This window comes from Nuphar pumila, chromosome 5 (assembly GCF_984573655.1).
Source record: "Nuphar pumila chromosome 5, dmNupPumi1.hap1.1, whole genome shotgun sequence".
Taxonomy (NCBI): domain Eukaryota; kingdom Viridiplantae; phylum Streptophyta; class Magnoliopsida; order Nymphaeales; family Nymphaeaceae; genus Nuphar; species Nuphar pumila.
The window spans coordinates 63,519,850-63,543,327 of record NC_143253.1 but is presented as its reverse complement, the minus strand read 5'-3'; the positions used below and the strand labels follow the sequence as shown (position 1 = coordinate 63,543,327).

Here is a 23,478-nt window from a genome sequence, read left to right as displayed (position 1 = left end):
TCTCTTGTTTTGAATGAGAAAAAGAGCATGGATATGTATTTCGTGCAATGATTTGGTAAAATACGTGAGAAGAGAGTAAATCTGGGTATTTACTCCAATGAGAGTGTGATTTCTACTATTTTTCGAAGTTTGTTTGTGAAAAAAATATATATATCTATGCACATATATTTGTGAATCTCCAAATCGAAACAGATTTGCCATGCTTATAACATGCGCAAATCAGGTCCAGATTTGGTGCATGTATTCTTGTTGTAGAAGATGCAAGAATAGGTTATTACATGTGTTCTTGTAACTTGGTTCGTTGTTGGATGCATGTCTATCCTGAAAAATCTGTAAAATCGTGTTTGATGGATTGTGAATCATGCATAAGTGATTTCAGGTAGGTATACCCATGCATATTTGACCTACGAACCAGTGGCACTATGTGTTTATATGAGTGAGGGAATCCCATATACATGCAGCCTAAGCTGCATGTGCATAGGTGTGCCTCTTTGAACCGAAGTATTTGTGTTTTTGCATGCTACATGCATGTATTACCCTGTTTATTTTTTTGTTTCAAAAGAAAAATTTGTGAACTATTGTACATGTACAATATATGTAGTCATAATGGGTTCCCTGGTGGGCAGGCTGTCAGGCCAGCCGAATCTGGCCTGACAAATCAGGCCGCTGGGGTCCAGTCGGGCTGAACCAGACCCAGCCCGATGCTGGCTGGGCAACTGACAGCCCAACCGAGTGGCTCGGCTGGGCATGCCCAGCCCCGGTCCAGCCTACGGCTGGACTAAGTGCAGGCCTGGCAGCTCCCTGCCAGTCCATGCCATGTCTGCATCAGCTCAGACCCAGCTGATTAGGTTCAGCTGGGCCTGGACTGAATTTCTCCCCAGCCAACTGGGTCGGCTGGGTACTGTGAGTCCTGTAGAAAAAAAAAACAGCCAACTGACAGTTGGCTGGGTGCAGGCTGAATTATAAACCCAGCCAACTGTCAGTTGGCTGAGCATGGGCCAGGGGTAGAGTATAAAAAAGAAAAAGAGTCTACAGGTGATTAAGTATTCTGTTACAGAAATTTTTCTCTTGCATTGTGCTGTGTGTGCACTAATATTCATTTCAGTGAGACAGCTCATTGACAGTGAATGTGTTTTGAGGTATGTTGTGGTTATGCTAAGGTGGAACAGTGCATTGACAGGCACATATACAAAAATATATATATATAGATGCCTTCTTACTGATTACTTAAAGAATTTAATCAAAACATGCATTTCTATTAAATGAGAATATGTATTTGACATATTATGCATAACAAATGAAAGCATGCCATTGAATTTAATATGTATATTACAAACATGCTTCTAAACATCTCTGTGTCATACACATAGCTGAAAACTGCATTTATGGATGTGCATTTAGAAAGCATGTGAATTGTGGCATGTTGTTATAGTTTTTGCTTAGAGTGCATCGATGATCGTAATGAGTCGTCGTGGGCTTGGTAGGCCCTAAGCTTTGAGTGGCTCTTTCTTTAATCGTCTCAAATTGCATCGCAAAAATCATATTTATTTTTATTGCATTATGTTCACATTGTTCTGTGTGTTTCCATGGGCGGGAGTCCCGTGGCGACGCTCGAGTTTTTGCCTTGCTTTTGCATACTAAATTGCAGAACTTAATAAATGGTTTTTAATAAAAAGATAATGAATAATAACAATGTAATATTTGATCTAAGACCTCCCATCGAAAAAATTGGCATCTTAGAGATTCGGTTTTGGGAGACCACGAGAATACAAAAACTTTGTGTGTTTTACTTTTACCCTTAAACCCGATATTAAGGTTATTTCTCCTGGTCACGGTTTTAGAGAGAGTTTGTCACTTTACTTGCAGGTGATGTATTCGACACAACTGTTGTTTTGGTATACCAAGAAAGTGGCACTAGTGGGCGTGGAGGGTCCCTCGTATCCCGATATTAGATGTGGAGGTCTAATATTTCAAATGCGATTCGGTCGAGGGCTAAGTTCGAAACCCAGTAATAAAATACAACTTGTGTGCTAAGTTACCTTAGGAACTCTACTTGACCTCGAGAAATTTTACCCGTTTGGTGTATCCGCGGACAATGTTAATTAAAAAGATAAACTTAAATTGTGTGCATTTAATAAGGACATGCATATGAAAGGAAAACCTTAAGAAAAAATAATAAAGTGTTTATGCATTGCACATAAATCATGCATATTCCTGCTATACATTAGACCATGCACATTTTACCTGTTTCTTTAATTGTTAAATGTTAGTGAATGTATAATTTGTTTCCTAAAGCATATTAAATGTCTTGCTTACTTAAATTGTGATTCATGTTATTGATTAATGTTCTTGCATGCTTAATAAATGATACTTGTTGCATGAATGCTTAATTGAATTATATAAATGTCATAATTGTATTCCTCTGAACTATTGCATGAAATCGTATTTATGTTCTTTAGCTCACTTGTTTCATTAGAAATACATGTGGTCAGGATTTCGGTTCTGACACCCTACTTCTATGATTTTTCGCAGTCGCAGGTGATCAGTGAAACGACTGACTTCTGGGAGAGTTACGGGTGTCATGCACTTGCTAAACAGATCACAGATGGACAGCGTGGCTCTTCTTTTATTTCCTTTTCATTTTATTTAGTTGTTACTGCACTCTGAATCCTTCATTATTGCAATTGTCTTGAGACTTATCACTTATTATTCAATAAAGGTTTGGTTTGGTATGGATAATAATTATAAGCTCTATTGTGGTTGGTGGAACTGTAAAGACCCTATTTCTGAGAAGATTTTTGCAATGGTTTAAAAAAAATCTGCATTTTCAAGGGGTATGAGTTGAGGTCGTTACAGGTTTGGTATCAGAGCAATCATAATATCTTACACTTTTATCATCCTTTTTGCATTAAGTTTTTAAATCATGGTAATTGAGCCCTGTCCTGAAGTGTCAGCAAGTCGTGCATCGTACTCCAAAGCAGTCTCCTTCACTAGTAAGGCTATTTAATACTTTTATTTAAGTATTGAATCTTTTATGCTTATATGCATTCATGGTTAACTGTCTTTCTGTGTATATTACGAGTCTTGATGTAATTGTATGAAAGGATTTGTTCGGGATCAACTCCAAGGGGGTAGGATCGGTAAGGGTCTAATTTTGTGCGAAAAATATGTGTGTTGTAAATGTCATATTCACGCCGAAGGGCTTCATCTTCCACTGGTGCTCCCGCGAACTGGCAAAAGCAGAGAGATTTCATGATGGAGGCCATCCATACCATGACCAAGACCATGACGATGCAGGCAGCACAGACCATGCAGGCGGCACAAGCTGCGCAGGCAGCATAAGCAGCTCTGTGTGACCCTCCTGTTGAGGTTGTTCTGAATGCAGGCGGCGTTTCCTTCGAGAGGTTCCTGAAATTAGACCCGCTGACTTTTGTGGGCAAGGCCAACCCAGAGGTAGGGGTGTCAATCGGGTCGGGTTGGCGGGTTGGCGTGTCAGCATACCTCAACCCGAACCCGACCCGTTTATTAAACGGGTCGGCTGTGGCAAACACGAACCCGACCCGTTTAATAAACAGGTAACCCAACACGACCTGCCAACCCATTTAATAAATGGGTTGGGTCGGGTAAACGGGTTTTCAGGTTGGCGGGTCGGGTTGGCGGGTTGACGGATCGGGTAGGCAGGTTGGCGGGTCGGGTTGACCCACCTGCCTAACCCATTTATTAAACGGGTCAGCCGGGTTGGCGGGTTGGCATACCCCCAACCCAAACCCGACCTGTTTAATAAACGGGTTACACGGGTCGACCCGTTTATTAAACGGGTTGGCTTAAGCCCAACCCGAACCCGCCTAAGAGGCGGGTTGGCGGGTCGTGTCAGAAATTTCCACCCCTACCCAGAGGCATCAGAGAGTTGGGTCAAGGAGATGGAACGGGCGTTCGACGTCCTACCTGTCCCTGGGGACAGGAAGACACCATTTGCCACATACCGCCTGAAGGGCGATGCCAAGAAATGGTGGGACACCCTGCAAAGGGTGAAGTTCGCCGACATGGACGAGATTTCCTGAGAGGTGTTCAGAGAGGATTTTCTGGATGCATACTTTCCCTCTTACGCCGAGGAGCAGATGCAGCAGAAGTTTCTCGACTTGACTCAGGGAAACATGAGTCTGGTGGACTACACCACTAGATTCTGGAGTCTCGAAAGGTACTGCCCGAACCTTTTCAAGAATGAGAAGGCGAGGGCGATGAAGTATGTACGCGGGTTGAAGGACGGATTGCAGACTCGTGTGCTGATGAGTCAGCCTACTACCTTGGCTGATGCGATCGAGTCAGCTATCGTCCTGACAGAGGACTGGGAGAGGTCCAGGACTGCGTTTCAGAAAGGAGGTGGCAACGGAGGCGGTTCTTCAGGCGAAAGGAGGAAGAACCCAACTGCAGGCGGAAAGGTGCAAGGTGGCAAGATGCAGCGGACCCGTGATGGGCGACAGCAGGGCGCGCATCAAGGTCGACCCCAACAACAAAGGCAGAAGGGAAAGGCCCAGCCAGTGTGTCGCAAGTGCGACAAGAGCCATCAACTGGGCTTTTGTCCGATGTTCAAGGAGGTCTGCTATCAATGCCAGTAACCAGGGCACATCACTCCATTTTGTCTGAACAAGCCAGCGGCTCAGGGAGGACAGTAGCAGCAGCAGCCACCACAGCAGCAACAGCAAGGTCAGCGCAAGACCAACGGACGAGTCTACGCGGCTACAACAGCTACTCAGGGTGATCAACCCAGGGTTACCGGAAGCGCCTAGCTAAAAGGGGAAGCGCGCTTCGGAAGTGCGAAATGTCATGCTTCCGAAGCGTGCGGGGAAGCGTCCCCTTTTTGGGAAGTGCGCTTCCCTTTAATGGGAAGCACGCTAACCATCACGCTTCCCTCGCGCTTCCCCTCACGCTTCCCCTGTTTTTTCAATTTTTTTGTATTTTTATTTTTATTTTTTTCGCTTCTCCCTCGCTTCCGAGACACTTCCCGAATCTCTCCTAAGTGGTCCCACGCTTCCCGCTTCCTAAAATTTTGAAAGTGCCTCGCTTCCCGCTCCCGCTTCCTCAACTGGCAACCATGGATCAGCCTGACCTGATCGAAGGTATCTTCTTAGTCGTTGATCACTTTGCACGTGTGATGTTTGATTCGAGCGCGACCCATAGTTTTATTTCTGCTTCGTTTGCAAAATTGCTCGAATTGGCTCCTTCCAGCCTTGAAAAGGATCTTGATGTGATGTCGCCTATGGATGCATCATCTTCGTGTGGGAAGTATTTTTCGGCAATTTGCATTGTCATCGAGGGATATGAGTTTGCTGACTTGGTCATACTAGATATGACGTTCTACGATGTCATTTTGGGCATGGACTGGTTGTCCAGTCATAATGCTACCCTCCAATGTCGGGGCAAGAAAGTTCTCTTGGACCATCCTGATTTGTCAATGTTGTCTTTTCATTCGACCAGAACGGCAAGCGAGGTAAAGATTGTTCCGGCATTTAAGATCTCCAAGTATCAAAAGCAGGGTTGTATGGTGTTCTTAGCCAGTGTGTTTGTTCATGACAGTTAAGTGACACCCTTAGAACAGCTAGATGTTGTCCGTGAGTTCCCGGATGTATTTCCCGAAGACTTGTCAGGTTTGCCACCGCATCGAGAGATTGAGTTCTCGATCGAGCTAGTGTCGGGTACGACATCCGTCTCTCGAGCTCCGTATCGTATGACATTTGTAGAGTTAGTGGAAATGAAGAAGCAATTGCAGGAGCTTCTTGACAAAGGTTTTATCAGGTCGAGTGTGTCTCCCTGGGGTGCACCGGTCCTCTTTGTCAAGAATGATGGTTCGATGCGGTTGTGTATTGATTACCGCATGTTAAACCAAGTGACGGTGAAGAACAAGTACCTGTTGCCTAGGATCGATGACTTGTTCGATAAGCTGAGGAAGAAGGCAAAGGTGTTCTCGAAGATCGACCTTCGTTATGGGTACCATCAATTAAGAATCAAGACGGAGGACATTCCGAAGACAACATTCAGGTCCAAATATGGGCATTATGAGTTTCTGGTGATGTTCTTTGGACTCACCAATGCCCCTACAGCATTTATGGACCTGATGAATCGGGTTTTCAATTTATGGCTGGATTCGTTCGTCATCGTATTCATCGATGACATTCTTATCTACTCAGAGAGTGTGGAAGAGCACCGAGAGCATCTACGGATCGTATTACAAACACTAAGAGAACATGAGCTTTATCTACTCGGGTGATGTTTCTCGGTCACGTGATATCCGCGAGGGGCATAAAAGTTGATCCAGCCAAGGTGGAGGCCGTTTTGTCATGGGGCAGCGGAAGACGGTGACTGACATCAGGAGTTTCTTGGGATTGGCGGGCTACTACCCTTGATTCATTCAAGACTTTTCGCGTATAACTGCCCCTATGACTCGACTGTTGCAGAAAGAAGTGAAGTTTGAGTGGTCACCTCGATGCGAGAACAGTTTTCAGGAGCTGAAGAAAAGGTTGACCATGGCACCCGTTTTGACGTTGTCGTCTGGTACGGGTGGTTTCGTTGTGTACAATGATGCTTTGGGGATTGGCCTGGGATGTGTCCTTATGCAACACGGAAAGGTCATAGCATATGCTTCTCGACAACTGAAGGTGCACAAGAAGAATTACCCCACGCATGACTTGGAGTTGGCAGCAGTGATTTTCGCACTAAAAATTTGGCGCCACTACCTTTATGGAGAGCAGTTTGAGGTCATGTCTGATCACAAGAGCCTCAAGTACATATTCACGCAGCGTGATTTAAATTTGAGGCAGCGTAGGTGGTTAGAGTTCCTGAAGGACTACGATTTCTCTATCGCTTACCATCCTGGTAAGGCGAATGTGGTGGCAGATGCGCTTAGTAGAAAGATGTCGGTCACGACAGCTAGCATGATTGGGCGCAGTTGAGATCTTGTCGAGGAGTTTGTCAGATGGCAACCTTTTGTTGACGACTCTGGACGCATCTTTTGTGCTGGGATGCAGACACGACCAGAGATCATAGATCGGATCGAGGAACTTCAGTCAGCCAATCCGGATTTTGAGAAGCTATGCGAGAGTGCCCAAAAGCCAGAGGCGCAGTTTTGCCGAGAGGAGGATGGAACCATCATGTTCGGAGACAGATGGTGGGTTCCGAAGCGTTGTGAGAGGAGCTGATGAGTGAAGCTCACAGGTCTAGATATTTCGTCCACCCTGGTTCCACCAAGATGTTTAAAGATCTTCAGAAGACTTACTGGTGGAATGGGATGAAGCAGGACCTCACGGAATTCGTGTCCCGGTGTCTCACCTGTCAACAGGTGAAGATTGAACACCAGAGACCTGGTGGACTTTTGCAGCCACTTGAGATCCCAGAGTAGAAATGGGACGATATCTCGATGGATTTCATCGTAGGGTTGCCTAAGACCTGACGACAGCGAGATGCCATTTGGGTGATAGTGGATCGTTTGACGAAAAGTGCCCATTTTCTCTTAATCAGAATCAGTCAAAATGTGAAGAGCTTGGCTGATCTCTATGTGGACGAGATTGTTAGACTTTACGGGGTGCCGCATTCGATAGTGTCAGATCGAGATCCGCGTTTCACATCTCGATTCTGGCGCCAGCTTCAGAAGGCTTTAGGCACTACATTAAAGTTTAGTACTGCTTTCCATCCACAGACGGACGGACAGTCGGAGCATACGATCCAGACGCTCGAGGACATGTTGAGAGCATGTGCATTGGATTGGGCAGGTGATTGGGACAAGCATGTGAAACTTGCAGAGTTTTCGTACAATAACAGCTTTCATGTCAATATTGGTATGGCCCCATATGAAGCGTTGTATGGCCGACCATATAGATCCCCTGTGTGATGGGATGAGGTTGGAGTGAAAGCAGTGGAGTCTCCAGAAATCATTCAACATTATGTGGACCAGGTGCGTTTGATCCAGCAGAGATTGATTGCAGCGCAAAGCAAGCAGAAGAGCTATGCCGATCAGTGGCGCAGAGAGCGCAGTTTTGAGGTAGGCGATCATGTGTTTGTTCGGATCTCGCCTACGAAGAGTGTCTTCAGGTTTGGGAAGAAGGGGAAGTTGAGTCCTCGGTATGTCGGACACTTTGAGGTTCTTGGTCGAGTAGGGGAGACTGCATATCGAGTAGCACTTCCTCTTCAGTTTTCGCAGATCCATAATGTGTTCCACGTCTTAATGTTGAGGAAGTATGTGCATGACCCCTCACATGTGATTCACTACGAGGTGATCGAGGTACAGCCTGACTTGACTACGGAGGAAAGGCCAATGGAGATTGTGAATCGTCAAGAGAAGACATTGCGTAATAGGACAATTTCGTTTGTGAAGGTACGTTGGCAGCATCACGGGCTGAATGAGTGCACTTGGGAACCTGAGGCGGATATGCGTCAACACTACCCACACTTATTTGGTACGTTCTAATTTCGAGGAGAAAATTCTTTTAAGAGGGTAGGGATGTAATATCACATATTTTAGTACTTAGTCATTTTAGAATTTTGACAAAAATTTAGCTAAGTCTGGGAGAAAAATCGTTTGAGGCTTGATTTTTAGACCGATGGCTTTGAGTCTGGGCTTAACCCAGGTCTCATCGACAAGGTCAAGGCAAACCAATCGAAGCGTGAGAAAGAGTTGTAAATTCGACCTTTAAATTCAAGCGAAATTCAGGATATTTTTGGGCAAAAATCGAAATTTGGTATTAATGTAATATATCGTTGGATGCGTCTCGGAATTCTGAGCGCGACAATATTTTACTTTCCTAAATTCAAGTCCCGGTTGGCCCAAAAATCATGTTTTTTTGAAAATTAAGCAGTTTGTCGAAATGGATACGGAGTTGGATCGGATTGGATTCAAGACCTAGGATGCAAATTTTTATGGATTTGGGTTCTATTTAGGTCCTACTTAAATCTGTATTTGATTCAGGTCTTGCCCCAATTTTTGTTTTGGGTATGGGTTTGGATCTTGAATCCGGATCCGGATCCAAATCCAAGCCCCACGTTTTTTCAGCTTTAAATTCAATATAAAGCCTTAATTTGGAGTTTAATAAGGTTGAGAAACCTTCTGGGTTGATTTGGTTATTTTTGAAAGTTTTTAGATAATTTTTATTAATTTTTATTCAAAATTAATTAAATAATTAATTAATATTAATTCCGAGTTTCTATTTTGGGCTGAGTAGGACTTCTTAAAAGAGTCCTTACTCTTGCTTATGAGTGGTTAAGAAACGGTTTTAAAAGTTTTATAAAGTTAGAAAAACTACCAAACGAGGAAAAGTCAACATTTGGTAGAGTTTAAAAAAATTAGGAAACCAAAGAGGGAGAGAGTTCCACTTTTTTGGGAACTCTTAGAGAGAGAGAGCGGGAGCAAAAGGAGGGGCGTCACCCCCCTCTCCCACCCATTACTTAAAAAAAAAAGAGAAAGAGAAAAGAGATAGAGAGAGAGAGGATGAAGAAGAGGAAGAGGGTTCCTCTTCTCCAACAACACTTGTTCTACCATCATCCTTCTCTATTTTTCGATTTTTATCAAAGGTACGGGTTCTTCTCTTGTTTTGAATGAGAAAAAGAGCACGGATATGTATTTCATGCAATGATTTGGTAAAATATGTGAGAAAAGAGTAAATCTGGGTATTTACTCCAATGGGAGTGTGATTTCTACTCTTTTTCGAAATTTGTTTATAAAAAAAATCTATATCTATGCACTTATATTTGTGAATCCCAAAATCGGAACAGATTTGTCATGCTTATAACATGCGCAAATATGGTCCAGATTTGGTGCATGTATTCTTGTTGTAGAAGATGCAAGAATAGGTTATTATTACATGTGTTCTTGTAACTTGGTTCGTTGTTGGATGCATGTCTATCCTGAAAAATCTGTAAAATCGTGTTTGATGGATTGTGAATCATGCATAACTAATTTCAGGTAGGTATACCCGTGCATATTTGACCTACGAACCAGTGGAAATATGTGTTTATGCACACATGAGTGAGGGAATCCCATATACATGCAGCATAAGCTGCATGTGCATAGGTGTGCCTCTTTGAACCGAAGTATTTGTGTTTTTGCATGCTACATGCATGTATTACCCTGTTTATTTTTTTGTTTCAAAAGAAAAATTTGTGAACTCTTGTACATGTACAATATATGTAGTCATGATGGGTGCCCTGGTGGGCAGGCTGTCAGGCCAGCCAAATCTGGCCTGACAAATCAGGCCCTGCCAGGTGTGGCTGGGGTCCAGTCGGGCTGAACCAGACCCAGCCCGATGCTGGCTGGGCAACTGACAGCCCAACCGAGTGGCTCGGCTGGGCATGCCCAGCCATGCCGGGCCCGGTCCAGCCTGCGGCTGGACTAAGTGCAGGCCTGGCAGCTCCCTGCCAGTCCATGCCATGTCTGCATCAGCTCAGACCCAGCTGATTAGGTTCAGCTGGGCCTGGACTGAATTTCTCCCCAGCCAACTGGATCGGCTGGGTACTGTGAGTCCTGTAGGAAAGCAAAAAAAACAGCCAACTGACAGTTGGCTGGGTGCAGGCTGAATTATAAACCCAGCCGACTGTCAGTTGTCTGAGCATGAGCCAGGGGCAGAGTATAAAAAAAAAGAGTCTATAGGTGATTAAGTATTCTGTTACAGAAATTTTTCTCTTGCATTGTGTTGTGTGTGCACTAATATTCATTTCAGTGAGACAGCTCATTGACAGTGAATGTGTTTTGAGGTATGTTATGGTTATGCTAAGGTGGAACAGTGCATTGACAGGCACATATACAAAAATATATAATGTCTTCTTACTGATTCCATACAGAATTTAATCAAAACATGCATGCACTTGTTACTATTACATAAGTTGAATGTGAACATGCTTCTAAACATCTCTGTGTCATACACATAGCTGAAAACTGCATTTATGAATCTGCATTTAGAAAGCATGTGAATTGTGGCATGTTGTTATAGTTTTTGCTTAGAGTGCATCGATGATCGTAATGAGTCGTCGTGGGCTTGGTAGGCCCTGAGCTTTGGGTGGCTCTTTCTTTAATCGTCTCAAATTGCATCGCAAAAATCATATTTATTTTTATTGCATTATGTTCACATTGTTCTGTGTGTTTCCACGGGCGGGAGTCCCGTGACGACGCTCGCAGAGTTAGATGTGAGCTTTTGCCTTGCTTTTGCATACTAAATTGTAGAACTTAATAAATGGTTTTTAATAAAAAGATAATGAATAATAACAGTGTAATATTTGATCTGAAACATCCGATCGAAAAAATTGGCATCTTAGATATTCGGTTTTGGGAGACCACGAGAATACAAAAACTCTGTGTGCTTTACTTTTACCCCTAAACCTGATATTGAGGTTATTTCTCCTGGTCACGGTTTTAGAGAGAGTTCGTCACTTTACTTGCAGGTGGTATGTTCGACACAGCTGTTGTTTTGGTATACCAAGAAAGTGACACTAGTGGGCGTGGAGGGCCCCTCGTATCCCGATATTAGATGTGGAGGTCCAATATTTCAAATGTGATTCGGTTGAGGGATAAGTTTGAAACTCAGTAATAAAATACAACTTGTGTGCTAAGTTACCCTGAGAACTCTACTTGACCTAAAGAAATTTTACCTGTTTGATATATCTACGGGCAATGGTAATTAAAAAAATGAGCTTAAATTGTGTGCATTTAATAGGGACATGGAAAGAAAAATCTTAAAGAAAGATAATAAAGTGTTCATGCATTGCACATAAATCATACATATTCCTGTTATGCATTAGACCATGTACATTTTACCTGTTTCCTTAACTGTTAAATGTTAGTGAATGTATAATTTGTTCCTTAAAGCATGTTAAATGTCTTGCTTACTTAAATTATTATTCATGTTATTGATTAATGTTCCTTCATGCTTAATTAAATTATGTAAATGTCATAATTGTATTCCTCTGAACTATTGCATGAAATCGTATCTGTGTTTTTTAGCTCACTTGTTTCATTAGAAGTACCTTTGCTCAGGATTTCGGTTCTAACACCCTACTTTTATGGTTTTTCGCAGTCGCAGGTGATCAGTGAAGCGACTGACTTCTAGGGAGTTACGGGTGTCACGCACTTGCTAGACAGATTACAGATGGATAGCATGACCCTTCTTTTATTTCCTTTTCGTTTTATTTAGTTGTTATTGCACTCTGAATCCTTCATTATTGCAATTGTCTTGAGACTTATCACTTATTATTCAATAAATGTTTGGTTTGGTATTGATGATAATTGTAAGCTCTATTGTGGTTGGTTGTTTTTATTCAATTGGGAGTGAAACTGTAAAGGCCCCAGGTTTCTGAGAAGATTTCTGCAATACAACAACAACTACGCCTTCATCCCAAAACAATTGGGGTCGGCGATATGAACCAACAAAGAAAATCATTCTGGGTCTTCCACATGAATCCTTCTCCTCCAATGGTTTAAAAAATCCACATTTTCAAGGGGTACGAGTTGGGGTCGTTACATGATGTTGTTATTGTTAATATGCATTTGGTTATTAATGTTAATTTTTTATTGAATGAATGCTCATATTTTATTTCTTAGATACTTATGTAGATCAAGTTGTTGCATTAATGTTACTTTTACATGTCAATCTCATATTTTTCGGTATTTATTTAACATTTTTTATTTCTTATTGGTTGTTGCTTCATCAATAAAGCATTTTTTATTTATTTATAATTTTAGACATTTTTTATAGTTTTTTTTAAGTTCTCAAAAAAAATTAGGCTTACGCTTTATGCCTCGAGGCTTACGCCTCGCCTCAGTTTTTGGTGGAGCGCCTCGCTACACCTCAACACTTTTCACAACATTGCTTGCCAATACCAAGTCTTCAAATTTGGGCATAAAATCATTGTATAGAACTCTTGAATATTGCCCTTGACCGGAACATCTTCCATCTTAAAGAACATACCACGATTCGGTGTGGTCAATGCACGCAAAGCTTTTACTAATGGTAATGAATTTTGTCTTAGTTAATGTTAAATAATATGTAATAACCTACGCTAACTAGGAATTGTTCTTTTCTTTTTAGCTTAGTTAGCATAGGCCTAGTTTAGTTAGAATAGGATTTTTTCTTTTTTTTTCTCTTTTTTTCTTTTTTAGCCTTTTTGACTAGTCAACATTTGACTTTGTCAAAAAGCAAAAGAGTCGTTAGGAGCCAAGGACTCTCTCTTCTACCCTCTCTCAATGTATATAAATATGGGGCTTTGCCCCCTTCCAATGTATGCTCTTCTTTAGGGTGATTCCCAATCAATAATATATATTTTTTCTTCTTGTTGTTGCATGCCCTTTTTTGGGTATTTTGTATGAACCTTTGTGGTTCTTGTGAGTGATCTTTCTCGACACTTTGGTTGGAGCTATTTGAAGTTTCGATTGGTGGTGATCCAAAAACTCATCTTCTTACATGGTATCAAAGCCTGGTGATCAAGCTAAGTTTATTTTTGGTACATCAGGAAACGTGCCATTCAAAGTTTGAAAAAAAAGTGAAGTTCTTTTCAAGTGTATGTGAAATCGTGATCGTGTAAAAGCTTGGAGGAGCACTCGTACTTGTTATCGGTGGTGTACTCATTATCCTCTCTTTCATCTCTTCTCTTCTTCTTCTCTATTCTTCTTTATTTTTCTTCTCAAACCTTATAAAATAGATGACAATGATAATGTCACCATTAAACCCATTAAGCTCAATGATTCTAACTATATTACATGGGCTTCAATTATGAAGCACCTTATATAGGGAAAGGGGTTGTGGGGATTAGTTGATAAGACCGATTTGGAACCTAAGCTAATCCTTACGAAGGTTAAGAAAAACAAAGTCATTACCACTTATGAAAAAAAATGGAAGGAATGGAGAATGGGACATGCCAAGATTATGTCTTTGCTCATTAGTAGTGTCGTTATCAAAAAATGTAAGTCTTGCAAAATTTGAACATGCAAACGATGCATTGGACTATCTTAAGATAATGTATTCTCTTAAAGACATTGCACATGTGTGCACTTTACAAGACAAAGTACGAAATATGGTTCAAGGGGACAAGATCATCAGAAAGTACTATAATAGCTTGTCTGAATTATGGGAAAAGTTGGCTCTTCTTAAACCAAAGTGGCATTATCCAAAAGACATAGAGCTCCGTCAAAACCAAATAAATGTGGAGTATTTTTTTCAATTTATTAGTGGATTAAGATCGAAATTTGAATCAACCAAATTTGTTCTTTTTCATCGAGAAAAGGTTCCTTCAATAGAAGACACAATAGAAGAATTAAGCATGGAAGATAATAAGTTTAAGAAGAGTATCTCCAAGTGTGATGATGACTCGGTTCTAGCCGTATCTAGATCGAAAAACTATGTTCGTATATACAAACCTCCACACTATGGGAGGACAAATGAAGAAAAACAAGGAAATGAATTTGAAAAAAGGAAAGTCATTTGTTACTATTGCCGAGAACCGGGACATGTGAAAACTCATTATCCGAAATTGAAGAAACCCTATGAGAAGAAGGTTGCCTCTGTCGGACCTCAACAAGAATAAAGTGAATCATCAATTGGAAGCATGTCCTTAACACAATTAGTATAGTCACTTCAACCTCTACTCAAAGGAGCATCTTCATCCACTGGAGCCTCTTCCGTCGACATTTCTAATCCTGGTAAATCTCTTTGGCTCCTTGACTCAGGTGCCTCTTTTCATATGACACCAAACATTGATATGTTATCCGAATGTCATAACTCAAGTGGGTCAAATGAACATCTCTTGAAATCAAAGGAATAGCAAATTTTGAAAATATTTTTTAAAACTCAAAAAGATTTTGTATTCCACAAATTAGATATATTCCTAAACTTAACTTAAATATTTTATCTATCTCTCAATTATCTGACCATAGATGTAATGTTTTCTTTTTCTCTCGTGGTTGTCGAGTGCAGGATCACCACTTAGAAAAACTGATTGGGGAATGCTATAGAGAATGAGGCTTATACTAAATGAATTTTTTTGAAATACCCAAGAATACATTACGTTGTAATGTTCAGAAAATGGATTTGGATCTATGACACAAGAGACTTGGCCATCCTAGTATATCCAAGATCCAGTTTTTTTCAAAGATGAATTTTTTTTGTAATTTTAAAACCGTTACATGTGAAAAATGTGTTCTTGGTAAAATAAAGAGATTACCTTTTCAAAAAAGAACCTTTGTCACTTCTCGACCACTTGAGTTAATACATTCGAATGTGTGGGGACCCACACCTATTATATCAGAAGGCAGTTTTATGTATTATGTAATTTTCGTAGATGATTTTACAAGACATACTTGGATCTATTTTTTTAAACATAAATTCGAAGTTTTCTCACACTTTCAAATATTTCATAATCTAGTAAAAAAGGCTAAAAAAAAGAACAATTTCTAGTTAGCCTAGGTTATTACATATTATTTAACACTCTCCCTCAAACTTACAGTTGGATAACCGAAAGTTTGTCCAAGAGAAAGTGAAATCGAGGAGCAGCGAGAGAAATTTCTACACAACACCATTGATCTTCCCTATATTTCTTCAGAATATCAACTGGTAGATTTCTTTACCAAACCTCTGGCTGCTCCTCGATTTCACTTTATCTTGGACAAACTTTTGGTTATTCAACTGTAAGTTTGAGGGGGAGTGTTAAATAATATTTAATAACCTACGCTAACTAGGAATTGTTCTTTTCTTTTTAGCTTAGTTAGCATATGCCTAGTTTAGTTAGAATAGGATTTTTTCTTTTTTTCTTTTTTTCTTTTTTTCTTTTTTTCTTTTTTTCTTTTTTACCTTTTTAGCCTTTTTGACTAGTCAACATTTGACTTAGTCAAAAAGCAAAAGAGTCATTGGACTCGCAATGGCTCTATTTAGAGTCAATGGGAGCCCAACTACTCTCTCTTTTACCCTCTCTCAATGTATATAAATATGGGGCTTTGCCCCCTTACAATGTATGCTTTTCTTTAGGGTGATTCCCAATCAATAATATATTTTTTTTGTCGCATACCCTTTTTTGGGTATTTTGTATGAACCTTTGTGGTTCTTGTGAGTGATCTTTCTCGACACTTTGGTTGGAACTATTTGAAGTTTCGATTGGTGGTGATCCAAGAACTCATCTTCTTACAGTTAAAAGCACAAAAGCACATTTTAACATTTCAAACATATGTAGGCTTATTCCACAAACTAATAACCAAGGGAGCATTTTTCAATGATGCAACAGAAACAGTTGCTTTTGTTACAACTATTACTTTGAAGTTTGCCCTCTTCTTCCAATTTCCCTCGCTCGCATACTTGTTCACCCCCACGCACCCAGATTCTTGGCCTTTAACAAGTGATAAAAGTGCATTTTAGCATTTCAAAAATATGCAGATTTCTTACACAAAATAATACCCAAGGAAGCATTTTTCCATGATGAAACAGAAACAGTTACTTTTTTTACAACCATTACTATTAAGTTCTGTCTCTTTCTTCCAATTTCTCTCGTTTGCATATTTGTGCACCCAAGCAGGCCCAGATACTCGGCATTTATCAAGCCATAAAAAACTACCTGTTTATTTCCAACATTAACGCAGAATTTGCAGTTTCTCCATCAATATCAATCCTTAAAGTCCAAAACCACACCTTCCTGAACCAAAACCTCCTTTTCTATTAGAGGCAGTAAAATCCCTCATATATAGCTCTTCCACCATACCATGAACATTTCGATTATTCACTACTAACGGACATGATTCCCACAATTTTGAACAAAAACAACCAAATCACGATCAGTATTTTTCTTTTCAACTCATGAAACCTAAAATCATGATCTCCTCGCCCAAAACACCGATAACACGATTACAGCATCCCCATAACTCTTTGAACAAATCCATCCCAAACACTTTACAAAATCTATATCAAACAAACGAACGAAAATAAACAAATCGCAAATCAGACGACCGAATGACCGAGATTAACATATATACTCAATATTCCACGATCGAAACGAGATTTTTGCGTTCGATCGTCATGCCAAAAAAAACAGGAAAGAATCTGATCATCGAACCTACGGATCATGTGTGAACCGATCGGAATAGGAAAAAAAAAAGGAAGAGAATCGGAAGACAGAAAAAAAGTGAGAAACTCACTCCACCACGAGGCCCGATCGAGCAATGCCGATAGCGGATTGGGACACCGAGGGAAGGAAGCGCCTGCCTTCCCTTCTCAGAGTAGCCATTGCCATCTTCTTCAGAGAGAACGCCGAGCGCTGAGAGGAGTGATGCACCAAAGAAAGAAACCCTAGAGCGCTCTCTGGTTTTTCCTACCCCTCGCTGAATGGGATTTCCAGATCGTTCGGGAACGAAGAAAGCGAATAGGCAAACAGGTAGGTACGAAATGGATCGGTTTCGGTGAAACACCGGATCCGAATCAGATAATTTTTTACGGATATGGATCTTAGATAGAATCCGAATGTGTTTTCTAGACGGATTCGGGCTTAAAAGGACGGACCTTTTTTAATTTCGGACTCGGATCCGAATCGATAAAAAATTTTGTTAGATCTGTGATATGGATCTGGATTGAACCAAATCTATATGTAAAATATATATATTTTTCGATGGAAATAAATATTGTTGCATCTATTTTAGATTTGGATTGCTCCCGTCGTCTGTATACTATTGGTTTGAACCAAATGGGTAACTGAAACTATGGTTGGAAGGGATCTGAAACAGTTAAATACACGAAAGAGTTGGATTCAGTCCAATCTAGAACTAGGACCCTGCCCTCGGGCCTATGCTGTGCATTGGCTTGGGTAGAGAAGCTAAGTCCATGGGAATGGAACCTTGATTGTCCGTTTAGCAGCTAAGGCCCCACCCCACTAAGCCAACCCCCTTGGGGCTAGTCACGCCTTTGTAACCTGAAAATATGGTGATCTAACCCTTATTGACAAATATCCTGAGATTTATAAAAATCTTGCGATAATATCATGAAAAATTGCCTGGCAATTTCGTGAGATTTTCAAACCATGACAAATATCATGATATTTACATTTTTAACAAATATTTATAGTAAAAACCTTTGAGATTTTTATTTTTAAATGTGTTTTATTTATATTTTTATAAAAAATAGTTTTTTTATTTTTTTTTGTTTTTTATTGCCAAGATTTTGCCAAAAAATGCAAGATTTATGAAAATTTTAAAAAACTCCCAAGTTTTTTACTGCCGATATTTTGCCGTTTTATACTTTTGTCACTGTGATCTAACCAACTCTGGCTCGTTTAGTCATAATATTGGACATGGTGTCAAGTGTCAACATGGATCTGCCTGAACAGAATTGTAGGCCAGACAACAACTCCAAGTTTGAAATTGACTGAGACCAACTTTGCGAAGCAGGTTATATGTCTCTCCCCCCCCCCCTCCCCGAAGATGGTTGTTAGCTACATCTTGTGTTCGGGGGTCCGAATGAGTGCCACGTATATAAGCACGTGGGGCTTGTATCCCCATGTGTGTCGGCATCACTTAGCACCAGAATCTGGTGCGGTTGTAAAGACTTAAGTACCCTTTCCTGCTATGCTTGCCATGAAACGATGGTTTGAAAAAAGGACAAAAATGCCCTCCATCTAGAAAAGTGAAGCATCGATTTGAGAAAAGGGCAAAAATGCCCTCCATCTAGAAAAGTGAAATGTCGGTTCAAGAAAAGGACCAAATTGTCCTCGATCAAGAAAAGGGAGGATGATCTCAACTCTTAAAAATAGTCCAAACGTTTTGTTTTCGCCCGAAATAGTAAACTTTTGCAACTTCTGCTGTAACAGGAGCTCCCTTTGATGACGCACTCTTTATCGTCATCTGTTGCCATCAGACCCTCCTTTGTCATCATCTGCTTCCACCGGAGCACCCTTTGCCGTCGTTTGCTGCCGCCGGAGCAACCTTTGCCTTCGTCTGCTATCACCGGAGCACCCTTTGACGTCGTCTGCTACCATCAGAGCATCCTTTGTCGTTGTCTGCGTAGTTGCAGCATCGTTGCCGCCATCGACTGCATCTCCTTTCTGGGTGTTTCTCCTCCACTGTCAGATTACCAAAACTCATATCATTTCGGTGAGTTTCGTGTAAGGTTTTGTTATGCAAACAAATTGATTTGTAAATTTGAATGCTAAATATTATAACTGGGTGGTCATCTTTATGCTAAATAACACGTATTTTTATACTGAAACAAATCGATTTGTACCTATCCACCTTCTGGGCATCGAAAAATAGTTCGCACGATTTATTCTTATAAAGGCCAAACATTTCAACGATATGTACTTATGAAGGCTAATTTTTTACAACGATTTGTATGTTTGAAGCATGAACGATTTATACGTTTGAAGCAGTAATGATTTTATGAAAGTACCATGATTTGTACTTAATTTTGATAAATCGTACAACAATATATACGTATGAAGCCAAACGTTACAACGATATGTACGAAGGTTACGATTTATACAATGATTTGTAAGTTTGAAGCAGTAACTATTTATACATTTAAAGTATTTATGAAGTTACCTCAATTTGTACTTAAGTTTGTTAAATCTTACAACGATGTTTACTTATGAAGCCAAATATTGCGACGATTTGTAATGTTGGTGATTGTTTAACGAATTGAATAATTTGTATTATTATATACTTGGGGAGGCAGTTGTAACGTATAATGATGAGGTTAAATTTATGTGTTGTGCAGGTTAGCAATGTCTATAGCTCGTCAGACAAGAAATAACCTTTCGTTCTATGGGATGAATATTAGAGAAGTTATTCGTCAGTCATATCTATATGAGCATTATGAAAGGTACCAAAATACAATAAAGATTGAGAATGATAAAGACAGGGAGAAAGCATTGGAATTGTATTATGCGGAGGATTATCCATCAGATATTGAGGCTAATGACCAACGGAATAACGAGGAATAACTAAAGATGAAGAAGAAAAAGGATGACGAAAAGAAAGAAAAGCAAAGAAATAAGGAGGAGGAGAACGAAAAGCAAAGGCGGAGGAGAGGGAAAGGCAATTAAAGAAGAAGGAGGAGGAAGAGAAGGAAAGGCAACTGATGAAGCATGAATATTTTAAAAAGCAAATGAGGATAAGGCAAATGAAGAAGGAGGCGGAGGAAAGGGAAAGGCAAAAAAAAATGAGGAGGAGAGAGAAAGGTAATTGATGAAGGAGGAAGAAGAGAAGGAAAGGCAAATGCTGAAGATGAAAGGCAAAGGAAGAATCATCATGATGAAGAAAAGAAGGAAAGGCAAAGGAATGAGAAGGAGGGTAAAGAAGAGAAGGAAAGGAAAAAGAAGGAGAAGGAGGACGAGAAAGATAAAGAAAGAGAAAGGAAGAAGTAGGAGGAAGAGAAGGTAAGGGAAAAGAAAAAACAGGAGGAGAATGAAAAGGAAAGAGAAAGAAAGAGAAAGAAAGAAAGAAATTGAAAAGCAAAGGAGGGAGGCGATGGAGAGAAAGACAGAAGAAGTAGAAAAATAGTGGGATATGGCAGAGCAAAAAGAAAGGCAGAGGATGGAGGGAGGGGATAAAGAGGAGAAAATTGTGACCATGGTACGTAAATTGATCTTATTTGTCACGATTTACAGTAATAGTGATAGGTATTACTGTAATAGTGATACTATGTATAGTGATTATTGTGATAGTGATTCATGTATAGCGATTACTGTGATAGCAATTACTGTGAATGATTTACTGTGATCGGTATTACTATGTATAGTGATTACTGTGTTAGCGATTACTATGATAGTGTGTGTGCAACGATTATTATTTATAGCGATTACTGTCTACAACTAGGTGTATAAATATAAATGAGACTAATTTATAATTAATACGAATAATATGTTATTTTGTGTTACAGGGATGTCATAAGAGAAGTAGAGCACCAGGTGAAAAGCTTGGAGGGCGGTGTTAGTGGCCTATAGTTCTGTCGTGGTATGATTAGCTGAGTGCATATCAGAAAGATCGATTATGAAATATGCACTTTGGTGGCCTTATGGACCAACATTATTTTGAAACGTGTTGGAACACCATGACCCATCTGGTAAATAAGTGAAATCATCAGATGAACATATTTCAGTTTGATTCTTTTGAGATCACCATGACCCTAGAAGATGTGACACGGATTACTGGCCTTAAGTGCCATGATAGTGTTGTCCTATTACGTGATTCAAATTATAATGCAAGGAAAAAGTGCATGGCTCTTCTAGGAATGTTGATGGACGACTGAAGTAAATGTATTTCTGGTGGAAGCAATTCCACATCGATGAAAGTTTCTTCTTTCTGTAATAAATGGGAAGGTCGGTCCGCTATATGTGCATCTAAAAGAGTTGACCAAGAGTTACATGGCTTCCTTCTTTATTTTTTTTGTCTTACTTTATTTTCTGATTGTTTTGGTTTGAGAATAAGTTACTTGTGGCTGCAGTACCTGAAAGACTTAGACAAAGTCGACAACTATGCATGGGGTACTGCTATGCTCGCACACTTATACAGTCAACTTTACCGTGTGAGTAAGGGTACAAAAACTGTCTGGGGTTTGTCCATTTGTTCAAGTATTTGTTTATTACATATTTTATACTTGTAGACTAAGCTCGTTGAAGGTTGTAGTATTACTAATATATTATTTTTGTAGTCATATGCGTGGGAGCATATTGTCGCTTTGCGTCCTTAGTGTGGCCCTGCGATTTATGATTTTTCAAAGATCGGTCGGTGGGCTAGACTAAATGTCAAGGAGGATAATGCTAAGTTCATTTTAGATGGGCTGCAACTAAATGAGGTAAATGGTTTAAAATCATTTACAATCGGTTCAACATTTATCATTCAGTAGTATAAATCGTTGAAATGTTTAGCATTCTTAAGTAATCATCGTTGCAGGATTTTGTCTTCGTTAGTACAAATCGTTATTGCTTTAGCATTTATATTTTAGTACTGTATATCGTAGTAATTGCTTGCATTCTTAGTAATAGTCATTGTAATATATTTAGCACTTGTTATTATAAATAATTTTAATATTTAGCATTCATTAGCATGAATAATTGTATGTACCTAAACCATAATCTTCAATATACAGGTTGTGTGGAGACCGTATGGAGATGGAGAGGATGAGGATCAAGAGCTTGTTGCTAAGGGTGCGAGTCTGTCTGACCACAATATTTGGCTGTTTAGCAATTATGAAGCTGAGTTGTAGCATGGTAGTCGAGTTCTCCTACAATTTGGCTTGGGACAGTCTATCCCAAAGAAGCCTGTGGAAGTGAGAAGGAAGATGAATAGTGGTGGGGCCAGGAACGTGAATTGGCACGAACGCTAACGAGAACAATTGGATAGCTGAAACAAAGGAGGTGTTCGTGCCACAGTGTATGATTATAAAGAATGACAATATGATTTCAACTATTTTCAAAAATATTGGGAACCCATGCATTGAAATCTCGAGATTGAGAATTTTGGGAACCCATGCCTCCCTTCTGTCCCCCATCATGTCGCATCCCAATATAGAAAACTTGTTCATCGTCTCCCTCTGGCTACAACAACAATTACCTCAGTAACAATACATGATGAAGAGTGAACAGAGCTTACAAAAGAGAATGTAGTCTCTGACACAAGGTTCCAGATGTTGGAGAGGGAGAATAAGGGCTTACAGAAGGAGGTGAGCAATTTGAGGAGACAAATGCAGTCACTGGTAGAGATGATGACCAGGGTTTATAATAAGATTGAGGGAACCAAGAGGCCACCGAGAATAGAAAATCCACCAAGAAAAAAAAAGAGATGATTTATATGTCATAGTCTATATGAGTCGTCAAGTGCCATTGAATAAACGATAGCGATTCTTTTTATCCCGATAATTATTTGTTATAATTCTATAATTCTTTGTTATAATTCTATAATTATTTTTTATAACATGACATTTTTTAATTGTTTAATTTTTTTTTAATAATTGTAACACACAAGTGTCACTGAACAAATCGTTGTAATGTTCGACCTTCATAAATAAAAGTGATCGCATTTGTTTTTTATAAGAGGTCACGATTGGCTTGCAATCAGTTCTATATAAGAGATCACAATTTGTTTTTTTATAGAAGGTGTTCTATCACGATCTGTACAGTCATCCCACCTAAACCCATCAAATAATCGAGCCAAAACTGTTTGAATATCCTATTGTGATTTTCCTTCACGAGCTTTATCCTAGGGAACAATACCTTCCATTGCGATTTACACAATAACATTCGAAAATGGTGGAAAAGAAAAAATAAACAAATTGCCATGATGTTTAGACTTAGTAAAGAACAAATCAAGTTAACTTGACTGATACAAATGTCATTGTGTATATCGCTCTGGGCATGGGAGCATAGTAAAGAAAAAATTATTGAAGGTTATAGTCTTACTTATATATTGATTTTGTAGACCTGGGCGTGGGAGCATATTGTGGCGTTACGGCATAAGTGTGGCCCTGCGATTTATGGTTT

The 23,478-nt window shown here is 39.9% G+C and overlaps 1 protein-coding gene across 2 annotated transcripts in view; it reads right to left on the bottom strand.

Moving 5' to 3' along the window:
* Positions 1–17,358, bottom strand: part of LOC149837706 (ATP synthase subunit gamma, mitochondrial-like) — a 65,861-nt gene extending 48,503 nt beyond the window's left edge. Inside the window, exon 1 of one of the 2 annotated variants that reach the window (XM_090006186.1) lies at positions 17,150–17,358. In XM_090006186.1, the coding sequence (XP_089862312.1) occupies positions 17,150–17,244 (95 nt within the window). In that variant the 5' untranslated portion in view covers positions 17,245–17,358. The remainder of the gene's footprint in view (positions 1–17,149) is intronic. The other variant, XM_090006185.1, reaches the window with a different exon arrangement.
* Between the last annotated feature and the right edge of the window lie 6,120 nt (positions 17,359–23,478).